The sequence below is a fragment of the Phodopus roborovskii genome, unplaced genomic scaffold (assembly GCF_943737965.1).
Source record: "Phodopus roborovskii unplaced genomic scaffold, PHOROB, whole genome shotgun sequence".
In the NCBI taxonomy this organism is placed as follows: Eukaryota; Metazoa; Chordata; class Mammalia; order Rodentia; family Cricetidae; genus Phodopus; species Phodopus roborovskii.
Genome location: NW_026125506.1, coordinates 9,351,571 through 9,364,775, shown reverse-complemented (window position 1 = coordinate 9,364,775; position 13,205 = coordinate 9,351,571). Strand labels below are relative to the sequence as shown.

Genomic DNA, 13,205 nt, shown 5'->3' with positions numbered 1-13,205 from the left:
GCTCAGCAGGAAAGGGGTATGCTGTCCAAGCATGAGTTTGAATCTCCTGTACCAATGTAAAAGGCCAGCCATGGTTGAGCTTGCCTAGAACCCCAGTGCCGGGAGGAATGTGGGGGGTGGGTGGGAGACAGGTGGGTCCTGAGGACTCGCTGGCCAGCCCAGCCTAACTGACTCAGAGAGCTCTGCGCTCAATGAAAAATAAGCCTGTCTCAAGAAAAACAAAAAAAGAGGAGAAAATCACACACAGACACCTGATGCTTGTACAGGCGAGTGCACACAGGCACGGGTACACACACACTTATTTATAGGGGTCTGACACAATATTTTTTAGCAGGAGGACTATAGGTTTGAGGCCAGCCCGGACTATATCTCAAGAACCTGTTTGAAAAATAAGCCGGGCGTTGGCAGAGCACTCCCTTAATCCCAGCACCTGGGAGGCAGAGGCAGGAGGATCTCTGTGAGTTTGAGGTCAGCCTGGTGTACAGAGCAAGTTCCAAGACAGGCTCCAAAGCCACAGAGAAACCCTGTCTTGAAAAAACAAAGCAAACAAAATCAGAAGTTAGTTGAGTCTTCCTTCTGTTTTTGAAAGGACACTTCTTCCTTCTGGCTCTCACCGTTTGGCATCCAGAAGCTGGTAAGCCCAGGCAGAGAGGTGGGGAAGTAGGCAGGCCTGCCTGTGGAGTCCCCTGTAGCCATTGTGTCCCACCACCCCCAATCCCAGGGCCCTGCCAGGCACACTCATGACCTTGGTTTCCTGCTGGCTTGTTTGGTGGTGATTTACCCAACTAGTCTTATTGCCTAAATGTCAGGGACAAGGTCTGATTCATGTCGCCTCCCACACCCTTGGCACTTGGACTCAAAACAACACATACTCGGTACAAATCACTGCCCCTAGGAGCCAGAGCCCAGGGTTCTGAGACCCTGCTCCATTGACTGTCAATTCTCTGTCCCAGGGTACCTGGACGATGTCCTGACCTTCATCAGCTTAGCCCTGCCCTGTGCACCTCCTTCTCCACACCCAATAGCAGACCTGCCCCTGCCAGGGATCAGTGTCCCCTCCTAGGGAAGTGGCAGCATCTGAGGCCATGGCTAGGGCAGAGATGACAGGTCTCGGGCACAGGTGAGGGGGTGAGGGCAAGTCCTTTGTCTTTGGACACAAAGCCTGGTTTGTGATGGCTGGGCACAATTCTGGGCAAGATGCCATGGGGGACAGGCGGCCACGGTGGAAGGTGTATGCAGGATTGGCATTCTACCCCCTTCCCCAGGCTGCCTGCCCAGGAAACAGGTCCGTGACAGCCTCCCCCACCCACGCCTTGGAATGGAGAAGTAGGAAGGGAAGCCATTGGACCGTGAGGCCAAGGGAGGGGGCAGTGGATATTTCCAGAGCATGTGGGTTTGTGGCCAAGGGCAAGGCCAGCTGGGAAAGTGTCCTGCTGTCACTAAACACTCAACCCTACATCCCCCAGCCCCCACCCTAGCTAGGGACAGAGACAGGCAGAACAGCCAAGCTCACAGCATGGCAGGGGAACCCCAAGCCAACCAGACACATCCTCCTGTTTAACAGAAAGGACTTCTGAGGCCGGGGAGGGGAACCGTTCCCCACAGCTAGAGGCATAGTGCTCCACCATCGAGGACAAGCTGGTGGCTTGAGACCTTGGGCTTGCCTTTCAGCCATGCACGGTCTCAGGGCTAGGGTGGCTATCTGCATACAGGCAAATACCTGGTATGGCAGAGGACACCTAGAACGCCAGGGCTCAGCAGGCAGAGGCAGGAAATGGATTGCAGCCACTTTGAGGCCAGCCAGAGCTACAGAGTGAGACCCTACCTATAAAAAACGAATAGAGGCCCAGCGCCTCATGAGTCACCCACACCACAGGTGTGGACCCTCCTTGGCCTCATCCTGCCCTGACCCCCTTCATGCCTGAATCCCACACACCAACTTGTAGACCTTCCTTCTCTGGCCGCCTCACGGCCTTTGCAAACGCTGTGTTCACTACCCCGATCACTTTTCTCCTAGGCTCAACTCACAGGTGCTCGAGTCTGTTTACATGTGACTCTTTCCAAGTGTCCCTTTCTTCTGGGAACCTTTCCCCAGAATCCTTAGGTTCATGTAACCTCCTGTGTAGCAGGTGTCTACGAACCCATAAGGACAGGTCTGGCTCGGCTCTGAGAGCTGATGTATCTTTGGTGTCTGTAACAGTGTAGGCTATAGAGTAGGTGCCCAATAAACATTTGCAAGAGTGGGCTTTAGGAGGGTTTGTCTGCATGTCCACCTGTACACCACGCACATGCCTACTGCCCATAGAGGTCAGAAAGGCTTCAGATCCCCTGGAATCACAGTGGTAAACACTTGTAAACTGCCATCTACTTGCTGGGAATCAAACTTAGGTCTCCTGCTAGAGTAGCCAGGATTTTTAACTGCTGAGCTATCTATCCAGTCCCTGTAACTTGTGGGGTTTGGTTGGTTTGCTTCATGTAGCCCAGGCTGGCCTTGACTTCAGTATGTAGCCAAGGATGACACTGAACTTCCAGTCCTCCTGAGGACTGATATGCCAGATGTGTGCCCCAACACCTGGTTTATGCAGGACTGGGAGCTGTACCTATGGCTTTGTACATGCTAGGCAAGCTCTCCACCCACTAAGCTACAGCCACAGCCCCTGTACAGCATTTTTTTTTAAAAAATTATTTATTTATATATTTTATGTATATGAGTACTTTGTCTACATGTACATCTACAGACCGGAAGATAGTGTCAGACAGTTATATGTGGCCATGTGGGTGCTAGGAATTGAACTCAGAACCTTCCGAAGAGCATTGAGTGCTCTTAACCACTGAGCCATCTCTCCAGCCCCCTCTATAGCAATCTTGACAGGGTAAAGCTGTGCTGATGCTGCCAGGTGTGGTTTGATGGGGGAACAAGAGGATGTAGAGGGGAGAGGGCATGATGTGGGCTAGAAAAAGAGGTTAATAAAAATTGCAGGAAGTTGTGGCTTTGACCTTCCCTCCTGCTCAAACCAAGCTCAAAACCAAAATGGAGTCAGTCAAGCTAAGGTTCCACATTCCTGAGCTAAAATTAAACTGTTTGTCAGGTCTTCCCAGAAATGGGGATTGGCAATAACAACTGAAGTTTCCGAACAGGCAGGTTTCCATGGGAAATTATGAGGGAGATTGCCCTGCTTTAATCCTCACACAAAAGAGCCTGCAACAGCAGGATGTTTGATCATCGGGCATCTTCCTATGGTGCTTCCCGGTCCCTGCTGCACAAGGGGAGGAATTGGGAAATGACTGTGTGTGTGTACATGCTTGCCTATGTGTATGTGCATATTCATGTATTTGTGTGTGTATGCATGTATATATGTGTGGAGGCCATGTCTGGTGGTCCGAAGTCGCTCTCCACCCTATGTTTTGAGACAGAGTCTGTCCCTGACCCAGGAGCTCATCCATCCATCTCAGCTGACTGCCCAACCACACCCAGCTTTTGTGTGGGGGAAGTTAAGGATCCGAACTCAGATCCTCATGCTTTCAAGGCTCCCTAGCCCCTCCTGTTTCTGTTCCTGCTTTTCTTCACGCCTCTCTCTTCTGTGAAGCCACCCTCCTTTGTTCCAACTATTGGAACATTTATTCTGTTCTATGGAATACAGTGTTCCCTGATTCTAGAATTCCAAGTAAGTGGGGGGAGGGGCGTAGAGGAGGGCTGGGAGCTCGTTCCCTCTGAGGAACACTTTCTGTGTGTGCATGGCAACTTGGGCTTGCAGTGCAGTACCTACCCAGAGAGCCAGGCATAGCTTTGAACTCCTATAATCCCAGCACTAGGGAGGCAGAGACAGGAGGAGAAATGAGAACCCCCATCTCAAAAGAGGGAGGGATGGGACAATGAGATGGTCCAGCTGGTAAGGTCCATGCCACCACCAAGTCTGATGACCTAAATTCAATTCCTACACCACCCCCAACCCACGTGATGGAATGACAGAACCAGCTCAAGTTGACCTTTGACCTCCACAAATGCACTGTGGCTTGCCCCACAAACTACACGGTAAATAAATGTTTGGGCTGGATGGTAGTGGCCCCTGCCTTTAATCCCAGCAGAATCTCTGAGTTCGAGGCCAGCCTGGTCTACAGCGTGAGTTCCAGGATAGCCAGGGCTACACAGAGAAACTGTCTCAAAAAACCAAATAACAGCAACAATAATAATAATAACAATAGTAATTAAAAACCCAAATATATTAATAAAAAATATTTAAAAGGTGGATTGTGCCTGAGGAATGATATTGAGGTTGTCCTCTGGCCTCCGTGTATGTGAGAGCGTGCTCCTGCGCGCGCGCGCGCACACACACACACACACACACACACACACACACTTACACCCAGAGCCTAAGATCATTCTCAGCTATACTGAGGTCAGCCTGGGATACATAAAACCCTGTGCCAAAACAACAAGAAACTGACAGCAACCTAGGAGTGCAGCCCTATGCATCTCTGTGCAGCTCAGAGGATCATGTGTTTTGTTGATAGGACCCAGGGGTCCACCCCATCCTCACTTACAGTGACACCAAGCTTACACGGGACACTGGGACTATGAATGAGAAGACAACTTCCCCCCCTCGCTTGCTCTCTCAGTAAGTACTCTCACTGAGCTGCTCCCCCAGCCCCCAGCTTTTATTACTTTTCCTTGTGAGACAGGATCTCAGTAAGTTGCCGAGGCTGGCCTAGAACCTACATCATAACTCAGCATTGCCTGGGTGGGTTTTTTGTTTGGCTGGTTTGGGGGGGGGTTTGGGGGCCTTGCCATGCAGCCCAGGCTGGCTTTGAACTCTCCATCCTTCTGCCTCAGTTTCCTGTGTGCCTGGATTACAGATGTGCACCACCATAGCCTATGTGGTTTTGAGTCTGGAATGTACCCCAGGCAGATTACAAATGAATCCCGTGGTGTTTTCCTTGTGGTAGCTACACAGCTTTACACATTTGCCATAGCCCATGAAAACGTGTGTGAAAAAAGGGGTGAATTTCAGGAGGTAGAGATTATACCTCCATTTTTTTTTAATTAAGAAAAATGAGATCATGTTTCTTGCTGAAGCTTTGCATCAGGCTACACGGAAATATAATGTGGGTAATTTAATGCAAAATGCTCAAAGGGAAAATATGGGTTATTTTTGATCTCTTTTTTAAAAATATCCCCTAACAAAATTCCTTAGGAGTCATTTTAAGCAATGAAGGCCTTACAAGTAAGTATAGTTTGGCACAGGACTGGAAAATCCCGATGCTGGAGGGGCTGAGAAAGGATTCTGAACCCAAGGCTAGCCTGGGCTACACAGTGAGACCTTAACTTACACAGATAAACCAATTGAATTGAGCAAGGGAGCAGTCTTAGTTAGGATTACTATTGCTGTGATGAAACAGCTTGACTAAAGGCAGCTTGGGGAGGAAAAGCTTTACTTCATGCAGAGTTCCACAACATCAAAAGCAGTAAGGGCAGGAGCTCAAGCAGGGCAGGATCCTGGAGGCAGGGGCTGATGCAGAGGCCATGGAGGGTGCTGCTCACTGACTTGCTCCTCATGGCTTGCTCAGCCTGCTTTCTTATAGAACCCAGGACCACCAGGCCAGGGATGGTACCACCCACATGGGCTGGGCCCTCCCCCATCAATCACCAATTAAGAAAATGCCCTACAGGCTTGCCTACAGCTGGATCTGATGGAAGCATTTTCTCAGTTGAGGCTCCCTTCTCTCAGATGGCTCCTACTTGTGTCAAATTGAAATAAATCTAGCCAGCACACCTGTAATCCTAGCATTGGGAGATGGAGATGGGAGGTCAATCCCCAGGTCCCAGGAGGTTAAGGAGAGCAACAGGTCTCACAAGTTGTACTTACACACACACTGTTTTTTGTTTTGTTTTTGTTTGTTTGTTTGTTTTTTGAGACATGGTTTCACTGTGTAGCCCTGGCTGTCCTGGAACTCACTCTGTATACCAGGCTGTCCTTGAGCTCACAGAGATCCACCTGCCTCTGCCTCTTGAGTACTGGGATTAACAGCATTAGCCACCATGCCTGGCAATAAAACAATTTTAAAGGCAAACAAAAGAAATATATTCATTCGAGAGGGAAAATTACAGGAAGCTAATGCAAGCGAATTACCACGGGTTAGAGACCAGCATTGACTACATTATGTACATGTGTCACAGAATGGGACCCTGTCTCAAAGAAACTCTGTCTTGAAAAACAAAAATAAAATCAAATATGGAGATTAAAAACAAACAAACAAACAAAAAAACACAGCAGGTGTGGTGGCTCATCTCTATAATCCCAGCACTTTGGAGGCTGAGGCAGGATGATTTCTTTGAGTTCAAGGCCAACCTGGGCCATAAAGTGAGACCTTGTCTCAAGGAAGTACAGAAGGGAAGAAGGGAGGAAGAGAGGAAGAAGTGAGGGAGAGAGGGAAGGAGGAAGAGGAATTCGAACAGTCTGAAGCAGGTGACCAACTACTGTTCCAGCAGGTTCCAGGTGAATGTGCTGTGAACATTTTTTGCTGAGTCCTCCTCCAGGTTAAGTGTGGTACTATACAACGGAGGGCTTAGCATCCTGTGTGACCAGAGTAATTACTCAAACAGCCTCCTCCACCTCTCAAGTACAAATCTCCAGTCCCTTCTCAAGGCCCCTCTTCAGAGCAGCACTTTCCCCAAACCAGTCTGGGGCTCCATGAGGCATGGTCAGGATAGCCCTATCACCAGCATGGGCTTGAAGACTCAAAGGGCTGGAGCCCCTCCTCAGAGTGAATCCCCCAGAGTGAATGACAGTACACAGGGTCGAGCAAACAGTAGGCACTCAATAATTACTCTTTTGAGGGGGGCACAGCACCCGAGATAGAAGCCAGGACCTCCCGTATGCTCTGGATGAAAGCTGTATTCCTGAGCTCTGGTCCAGTTGGGATTATTCTCTGGTGTGCATGAAGGGACAAACTGTTGCATGGTGATGTCTGACTCTACACAGCCAAGAAGAGGTTTAGCCACAAAAGGGCTTCCCAGAAAGGGAAATATTGACCCAAGACCTGTGTCCTGTCCACTGCATCCAGATTTAGATAGGGGATAGCCGTCCCCTCCCTTCCTGATTGCTGTCTGTCCCTATCGGGGTGGGTCCTAGGCTGCAGCCTGGCAACAGAATGTTGCGCTGTTGGCTGCCCAGGCAACCAGGGCTCACTCAGCCTTGGGCTTCTAGGAGTTTCAAGCAGGGGCAGCACTCTCCATCCAAGCCCCTCAGTTCCTGCTAAGGTGGTCGGAGACACTTGTAGGCAAATGGCAGTGGCATGGGAGGAGTATTTCCGACTGGCCTTCCAAGAGAAAGCGCCCACGTGAGTGGTGGATGGGGTAAGAAGGGGGAGTAAACAGAGAGCCTATCCCTTCTCCTGGAGTTCCTGCTGCCTTTGGGCAGTCTTGGGGTGGGGTGCAAAATCCCTAAGAGAATTTGTAACTCAGACTCATCTACCCCAAGAACGCAGGGTTACTGGGATGGCTAGCCTGCTCCTGTCCTCGCCTTGGCCAGTATCTCACAGAGATGAAATCCTTGAACCAGGGTGGACAGGAGTTTTCCTGGGAACTGATATGCAGTGGAGAAGCCGCATTTTAAGGACACCAGTTCTGTAACTCATTGTCTGGGGACAGTGGAACACCCTGGCCCCAACAGTCTCGGTATCTGTAAAATTGGGAGGAGTAGGCAAGCAGAGATGCAGAGATGGGCAAGCCTTGTTGAGAGAGATATCAGACTCTGTCTGACTCCCTCCCATCCTCCCGGGAGAGTTAGGCTCCCACACTCAGCCTCTCCTGGACCTCTGCCCACAGAGGAATGCCTCCACTCAGTGTGGTCAGAACAGAGACTCATCTCTTCCATCCTACCTGCTCAGCCTATAGTCACCCCTCAAAGAGACATCCTCCCAGCAGCAGAGCCCACCTGATTCCCCTCTCACCCTGCCCTCATCCGTCGGCCCCGCCCTCATCCGTCGGCCCCGCCCTCATCCATCGGCCCCGCCCTCATCCATCGGCCCCGCCCTCATCCATCGGCCCCGCCCTCATCCCGTAACTAGAATGGGTCCATCCTCACCTCCCCACGCTGCCCACCCTGATCAGAGTGACATTCTTTCTAGAGTCCCTAAGCCCCACAACTGAGGTTCCCAGCTACTCACATCGGTCACAGGGTTTTCTACCTGACTCAAAATTTGCCCATGATTTCCATCTCTCTGCTGAAGTCTTCTTTTTCCCCCAGCCCGCCACAGTCCAGTCTTGCATTTCTCTGATTTTAGTTTCCGCTGTCATCTCCTATCTCCAGTCACACTTTATGGCTCCTTCAAGACACCTGGGTATTTTGCTGAGAGCCTGGGTCTTTCTTGTTCCCTTTATCTGGAGTCTGTTTCCCCACAGTCGTCAGTGCAACTCACTCCCGGCGGCTCTGCCCCAGTGTCTTTTGCTCAGAGAGCAAATCTGCCTCTGGTCTCCTGAACTTTACACCGCAGGGACCACTCTGTGCCTGGGCAGTGTTTGCTATTATTATCCATGTTAGCAGTCTGTGGAAGCACAGCTTCCAGCAACATGGGTTTCTGTCTGTCTTCTTAATGGCTGCAACTGCTGTGTCTAGGTACATTGCTTGGTATAGAACAAGTTGTCAGCAAACTTGCGAATGATTTTTTTTTTTTCCAGGACAGGTTTTCTCTGTAGCTTTTTGAGTCTGTCCTAAAACTCGCTCTGTAGACTTGTAAACAATTTAAAGACGCAGTAAGTAGTAAGTAGCCAATAGGTGGGCCAGCCTCATATCTGTCATCCTAACACTCAAGTGTTAGGTAGAGGCTTGGGATCAAGGGTTCAAGGCCATCCTCAGCTACAAAGTTAGTTCAAGGCTAACCAAGCCTATATGAGATATCTTAAAAACAAAAACAAATTAACTCAGTAGGTGGTGAGGGGGCAGCTCTCCTTCTTGTAACCTTCCCTTTGGGTCCTCCAGGAAGCCACCAGAGCAGAACGTGGACCACTTTCCACCCCTTCTGCGTCTCCTGGAGAAGAAGCAAGAGCTAGCAGCTGCAGACCAGGATCTGCAGGCCCAGAAGGAGGTGAGCCCTAGTTGTTGAAATTTGGGGGTTCACCAGACACACACTGGTGGTGCCCAGTTTGGGAGGGGCACATAGTCTGGAGTGAGTCTACTCTGAGCCCTGATGTCCTTGTCTATCAAAGGAAGATCTAGTGAGAACACTTGGTACAAATGCATGTGCGTGCATTGAGCACCTACTGTGTGCCGTCCTCTGCACTGGCTCTTGCCCTTGAGTTTCAGTCTGGAAAGGTAAATAAGTATGCAGGTGGGGGGTTGCTGTGTGGGAAGGGTTGTTGGATCCTGGGGGGACCTTCTGCTCGCCACGGAGAGTGGACAGTCAAGGCTTCCTGGTGGAAATGAAGGAGAACTTAGAGACTGCAGTGGGCAAGCCACATAAGGCAGCACAGGAAGAAGGGGGCATGAAATACAAAAACCGGAACTCAAGGACAAAGCTCAGAAGGTCATGGAAGTGGAGAGATGGCTCAGCAGTTAATGCTGGGGGCTCTTACAGAGGATCCTAGTTCAGGGGACTCACAACAGCTCTCAACTCCAGGGACCCGACAACTCGAGGAGCCCGCCCTCTTCTGGCCTCTGCAGGCACTGCATTCACGTGCACACACTCCTACTCTAGATATACACAAGGGTGTAGAGAAGAGGTGTGAAGAGGTCGGGAGTTAGCCTTCAGGGACCACAGGAGGGTATGGTGTATAAGTCAAAGAGCAGCTACAGCTGGGAGCATTAGGTGACCTGACAAACACACACCTCTAACTGCACCCCACTCCAAGGAGTTCCGCAGGACGATGGCCACCCTCAGCCAGCGCTGGGCACAGCTGGGGCAGAAAGAGCAGGCGCTGAAGGAGTCCTTCATCCGCTTTGACAAATTCCTGCAGGTCAGTGGATGTTGAGGCCTAGAGGTAGGTGTGACAGGGGCTCCTTCTTGCCACGCCCCCACCTAGGAAAGTCGCCTGAAGTGGGGAGATCACATTGCCTGAGGGTGGAGGAGTGAGGACCCCGAATCATAGTTCCTGGATGAACTTAATGCAACCTCCCGGAGTCTACGCACATGGCTTAGAGTGCCAATGTGGCCGCTCAGTGGAGGCAGGAGAACCTCCAGTACTCAGGCTCCTTATTTACTTCATCCTCCTCCCAGGATGCCGAGGCCCGGCGGCGGGGCCGCCGCGCACAGTGGAGAACAGCGGAGGAGGGACATGGAATGCGACACCAGGAGGCAGAGGCGCTGCGGTTGCGTGCACAGTTGGAGGAGCTGCGGCGGGAGCGCGCGCGGCTGCAACACAGGCTGCAGCGTCTGGAGCCCTGCGCGCGACTGCTGGAGCACGTGCTGGAGCAGATGCCCGAGGTGAGCTGCTCTGGGAGGCTGGGGACCGCTTTATTCTGACACACTAGTCAGTGCTGACTGTATACAAGAAACAGCACTTAAGGAGTGCTCACTGTATATCAAGGACACGCTTTGTTCTCCAGCCATCCCCTAAGTCTGATCAAGTGGGTCCTGTCATTGTCAACCCTATTTTACAGATCAAAAAAAAAAAAAAAAAAAAAAAAAAGTTGCAGAAAGTTCATTCTCACTCAAGGTTGCGTAGTTAAGCAAGTGAGAGAGAGAGAGAAAGACAGAAAGACACAGAGACACACAGACAGACAGAAAAAGACAGGACAGAAAATAATGCAAATTTTATTATTTGTGGAAGGGTGGGTTTGAGGGAGAAATGTGTGTGTTTGGTTGGTTTGTTGAGACATGAGAATATAGCCCAGGCTAGTCTTTTAACTCCTTACATAGGCAAGGCTACCCTTCAATTCTGCCCCAATACTCCCTCCTTTCCTCCGGCCCCTGCCTGTCCTGGCATTCACTCTGTAGACCAGGCTGGCCTCGAACTCAGAGACCCGCCTGCCTCTGCCTCCTGAGTGCTGGGATCAAAGGCGTGCGCCACCACCACTCCAACCTTCACCTCTTACTCCTCTCGCCTCACCCTGGTGCTGCCTTGATGCCCAGCTCTAGTTGTGGTCTTTTGTTTTCTTTGTTTGTGCATTTATCGCTTGAGACAGGGTCCCATTCTGTAGCCCAAGCTAACCAGGTACTCAATATGTAGTTGGGCTGGCCTTGAGCTTGAGGCAACTCTGCAGCCTCAGCCTGTCAAGTGCTGGCATTCCAGGCGTTAGCCACAAAGTTCGTCAAATGATGTCAACAAGTTATGGCGCCTAGCCAGCTTAGCTAGGTTTGATCTCGGAATTGAGAAGTGCATGAACAGGGCTCACTCAAATCCCCGTCCAGGGACTCCTGATGTCCTCGCTTCAGGACGTGTCCCATGGCACACCTGAACTGAGGACGCTCCCGGTGTGTGTGTGGCTAGTCAAGTGCGGAGGGCAGCGAGTCCCCCTCTCCAGTTTCAGGAGATTCCAGAACTGGTGGCACGCTTCGATGGCCTGGTAGACACACAGGCAGCATTGAAGCTGGCAGAGCGCAGGCGACAGGTGGAGCTGGATGAGACCCGTGCTCAGTTGCATCATCTTCTGGAAGCCAAGCAGGATGAGCTGCTGCGTCTGGGTCAGCAGCGTGCACAGTTGCAAGAGCAGCTGGAGGCAGCACACGCGCGAACACTGCAGTGGGTACGCGTCCCCGGGGCTGGAGGGGCCCCACCGCTGCAGTGGGTGCGCGTCCCCGGGGCTGGAGGGGCCCCACCCGCTGCACTAACTACCGGGTTGGGGCACCACATGACCAAGGGTACCAGAGACAGTGCTTGTCTCCGCCCTTTAGAACACACGGGCAGAACACCTGGGTGTACCTATTGGGTGGTGTAGCCTCCCAGACCCCAGAGTCAGGTCCCGACTCAGTGGCGATCTGCGCGTGTGTTCTGCAGGAATCCAAGTGGACTCAAATCCAGAACACTGCGGCGGCCAAGACGCTGCTCCTAGGACGCACTCGGATGTCTGTGCTCAACCTGTACCAGCTTGTGCGCCTGCGCCAGAGTCAGTCTCTAGCCCTGGATGTGGAGGACACGGAGGGGCAGCTAGAAGAGGTGAGGTTTGCTACCTGGAGAGATGGCTCAGAGGTTAAGAGCACTGACTGCTCTTCCAGAAGTCCTGAGTTCAAGTTCCAGCAGCCACATGGTGGCTCACACCCATCTATCATGAGATCTGGTGCCCTCTTCTGGTGTGTGCGCATACATGCAAGCAGAACACAGCATATACAATAATAAATCTTTAGCTGGGTGTTGGTGGCACATGCCTTTAATCCCAGCAGGAGTTCCAGGACCGCCAGAACTAAACAGAGAAACCCCAGACAAACAATTCAGTGGTATACACCTGTATTCTCAACACTCTGGAAACTGAAGCAGGTGGATTGCCATGAGTTAGAGGATAAGTTTGAGTTTGAGCTATACTTGGCAATAAACAAACCTTTGGGAGGCCATACTGGACACCATCAGTGCATCTCCAATGGAGTTTCCAGGCCCACACTGCCTTCCCCCTCCCTGTGTGAGGGTGGGGACAGGAATTGATCTTGCCATGTCTCCTCTGCCCCCAGGTGAAGCAGTTTATCCTGGACCTCTCAGCCACACTGACCAGCCTTGCCCAGGCCGAGCCCACAGCCACTGCCTCCTAGTTCGGCCAGGTGAGTGGTGAGGGGGACCTGAGTCTCACATTTCTTGATGTGTAGACTTCCTCCTGGGCAAGATGGAGCTGTGCCAGCCCTTGCCATTATGCAGCTTCCACAGGATAGTCAACGAATCACACCATCAGACAAGCTTAGACAGACAGGGCTGGTGTACTCCAAGATGGGCATTAGCTAAATAAAGTGGGTCCGAGCAAGAGGTGGCTGTTGGTAGCATCAGCTCTTCGAGGCCCAAAAGGGTAATGCCAGTGTGTGCCTGGCCTGCGGGGTCTAGCTTCTGGGGAAAACTTGACTCCCAGAGCCTCAAGCAAGAGGTGGGGAAAACCACTAGCAGGGTGGAGGGTGACGCAGGCCGGTTCTCACCTCCACATGCAGAAGGGCAGTAGCACCCTCAGAGCCTGCCTCCACCCTGCAGCAGTCCTGAGCTGCCTCCAGCAACCAGATCCAGAGTCTCAAGTCTCCTCATCTCGGTAGACAGTAGAGGCCACCTCACCTCAGTGGCCAGGTGGCACAGGCATGGC

The 13,205-nt window shown here is 51.7% G+C and overlaps 1 protein-coding gene across 1 annotated transcript; it reads left to right on the top strand.

Annotated features, from left to right (window-relative positions):
• Positions 1-7,242: 7,242 nt before the first annotated feature.
• Cfap73 (cilia and flagella associated protein 73) lies at positions 7,243-12,896 on the top strand. The gene is made up of 7 exons (XM_051176554.1): positions 7,243-7,338; positions 8,979-9,084; positions 9,848-9,952; positions 10,213-10,419; positions 11,460-11,681; positions 11,933-12,091; positions 12,598-12,896. The coding sequence occupies exons 1-7, from the start codon at positions 7,283-7,285 to the stop codon at positions 12,673-12,675; spliced, it is 933 nt and encodes a 310-aa protein (XP_051032511.1). The 5' UTR covers positions 7,243-7,282; the 3' UTR covers positions 12,676-12,896.
• The last annotated feature ends 309 nt before the right edge of the window (positions 12,897-13,205 follow it).

Excerpts from the sequence above, each read along its gene's own strand:
- Cfap73 (XM_051176554.1), top strand. The coding sequence starts at position 7,283 with ATGGCAGTGGCATGGGAGGAGTATTTCCGACTGGCCTTCCAAGAGAAA. Across the intron at positions 7,339-8,978 it reads TTCCAAGAGAAAGCGCCCAC|GAAGCCACCAGAGCAGAACG; the intron begins GTGAGTGGTGGA and ends TGGGTCCTCCAG. Across the intron at positions 10,420-11,459 it reads TGCTGGAGCAGATGCCCGAG|TTTCAGGAGATTCCAGAACT; the intron begins GTGAGCTGCTCT and ends CCCCCTCTCCAG.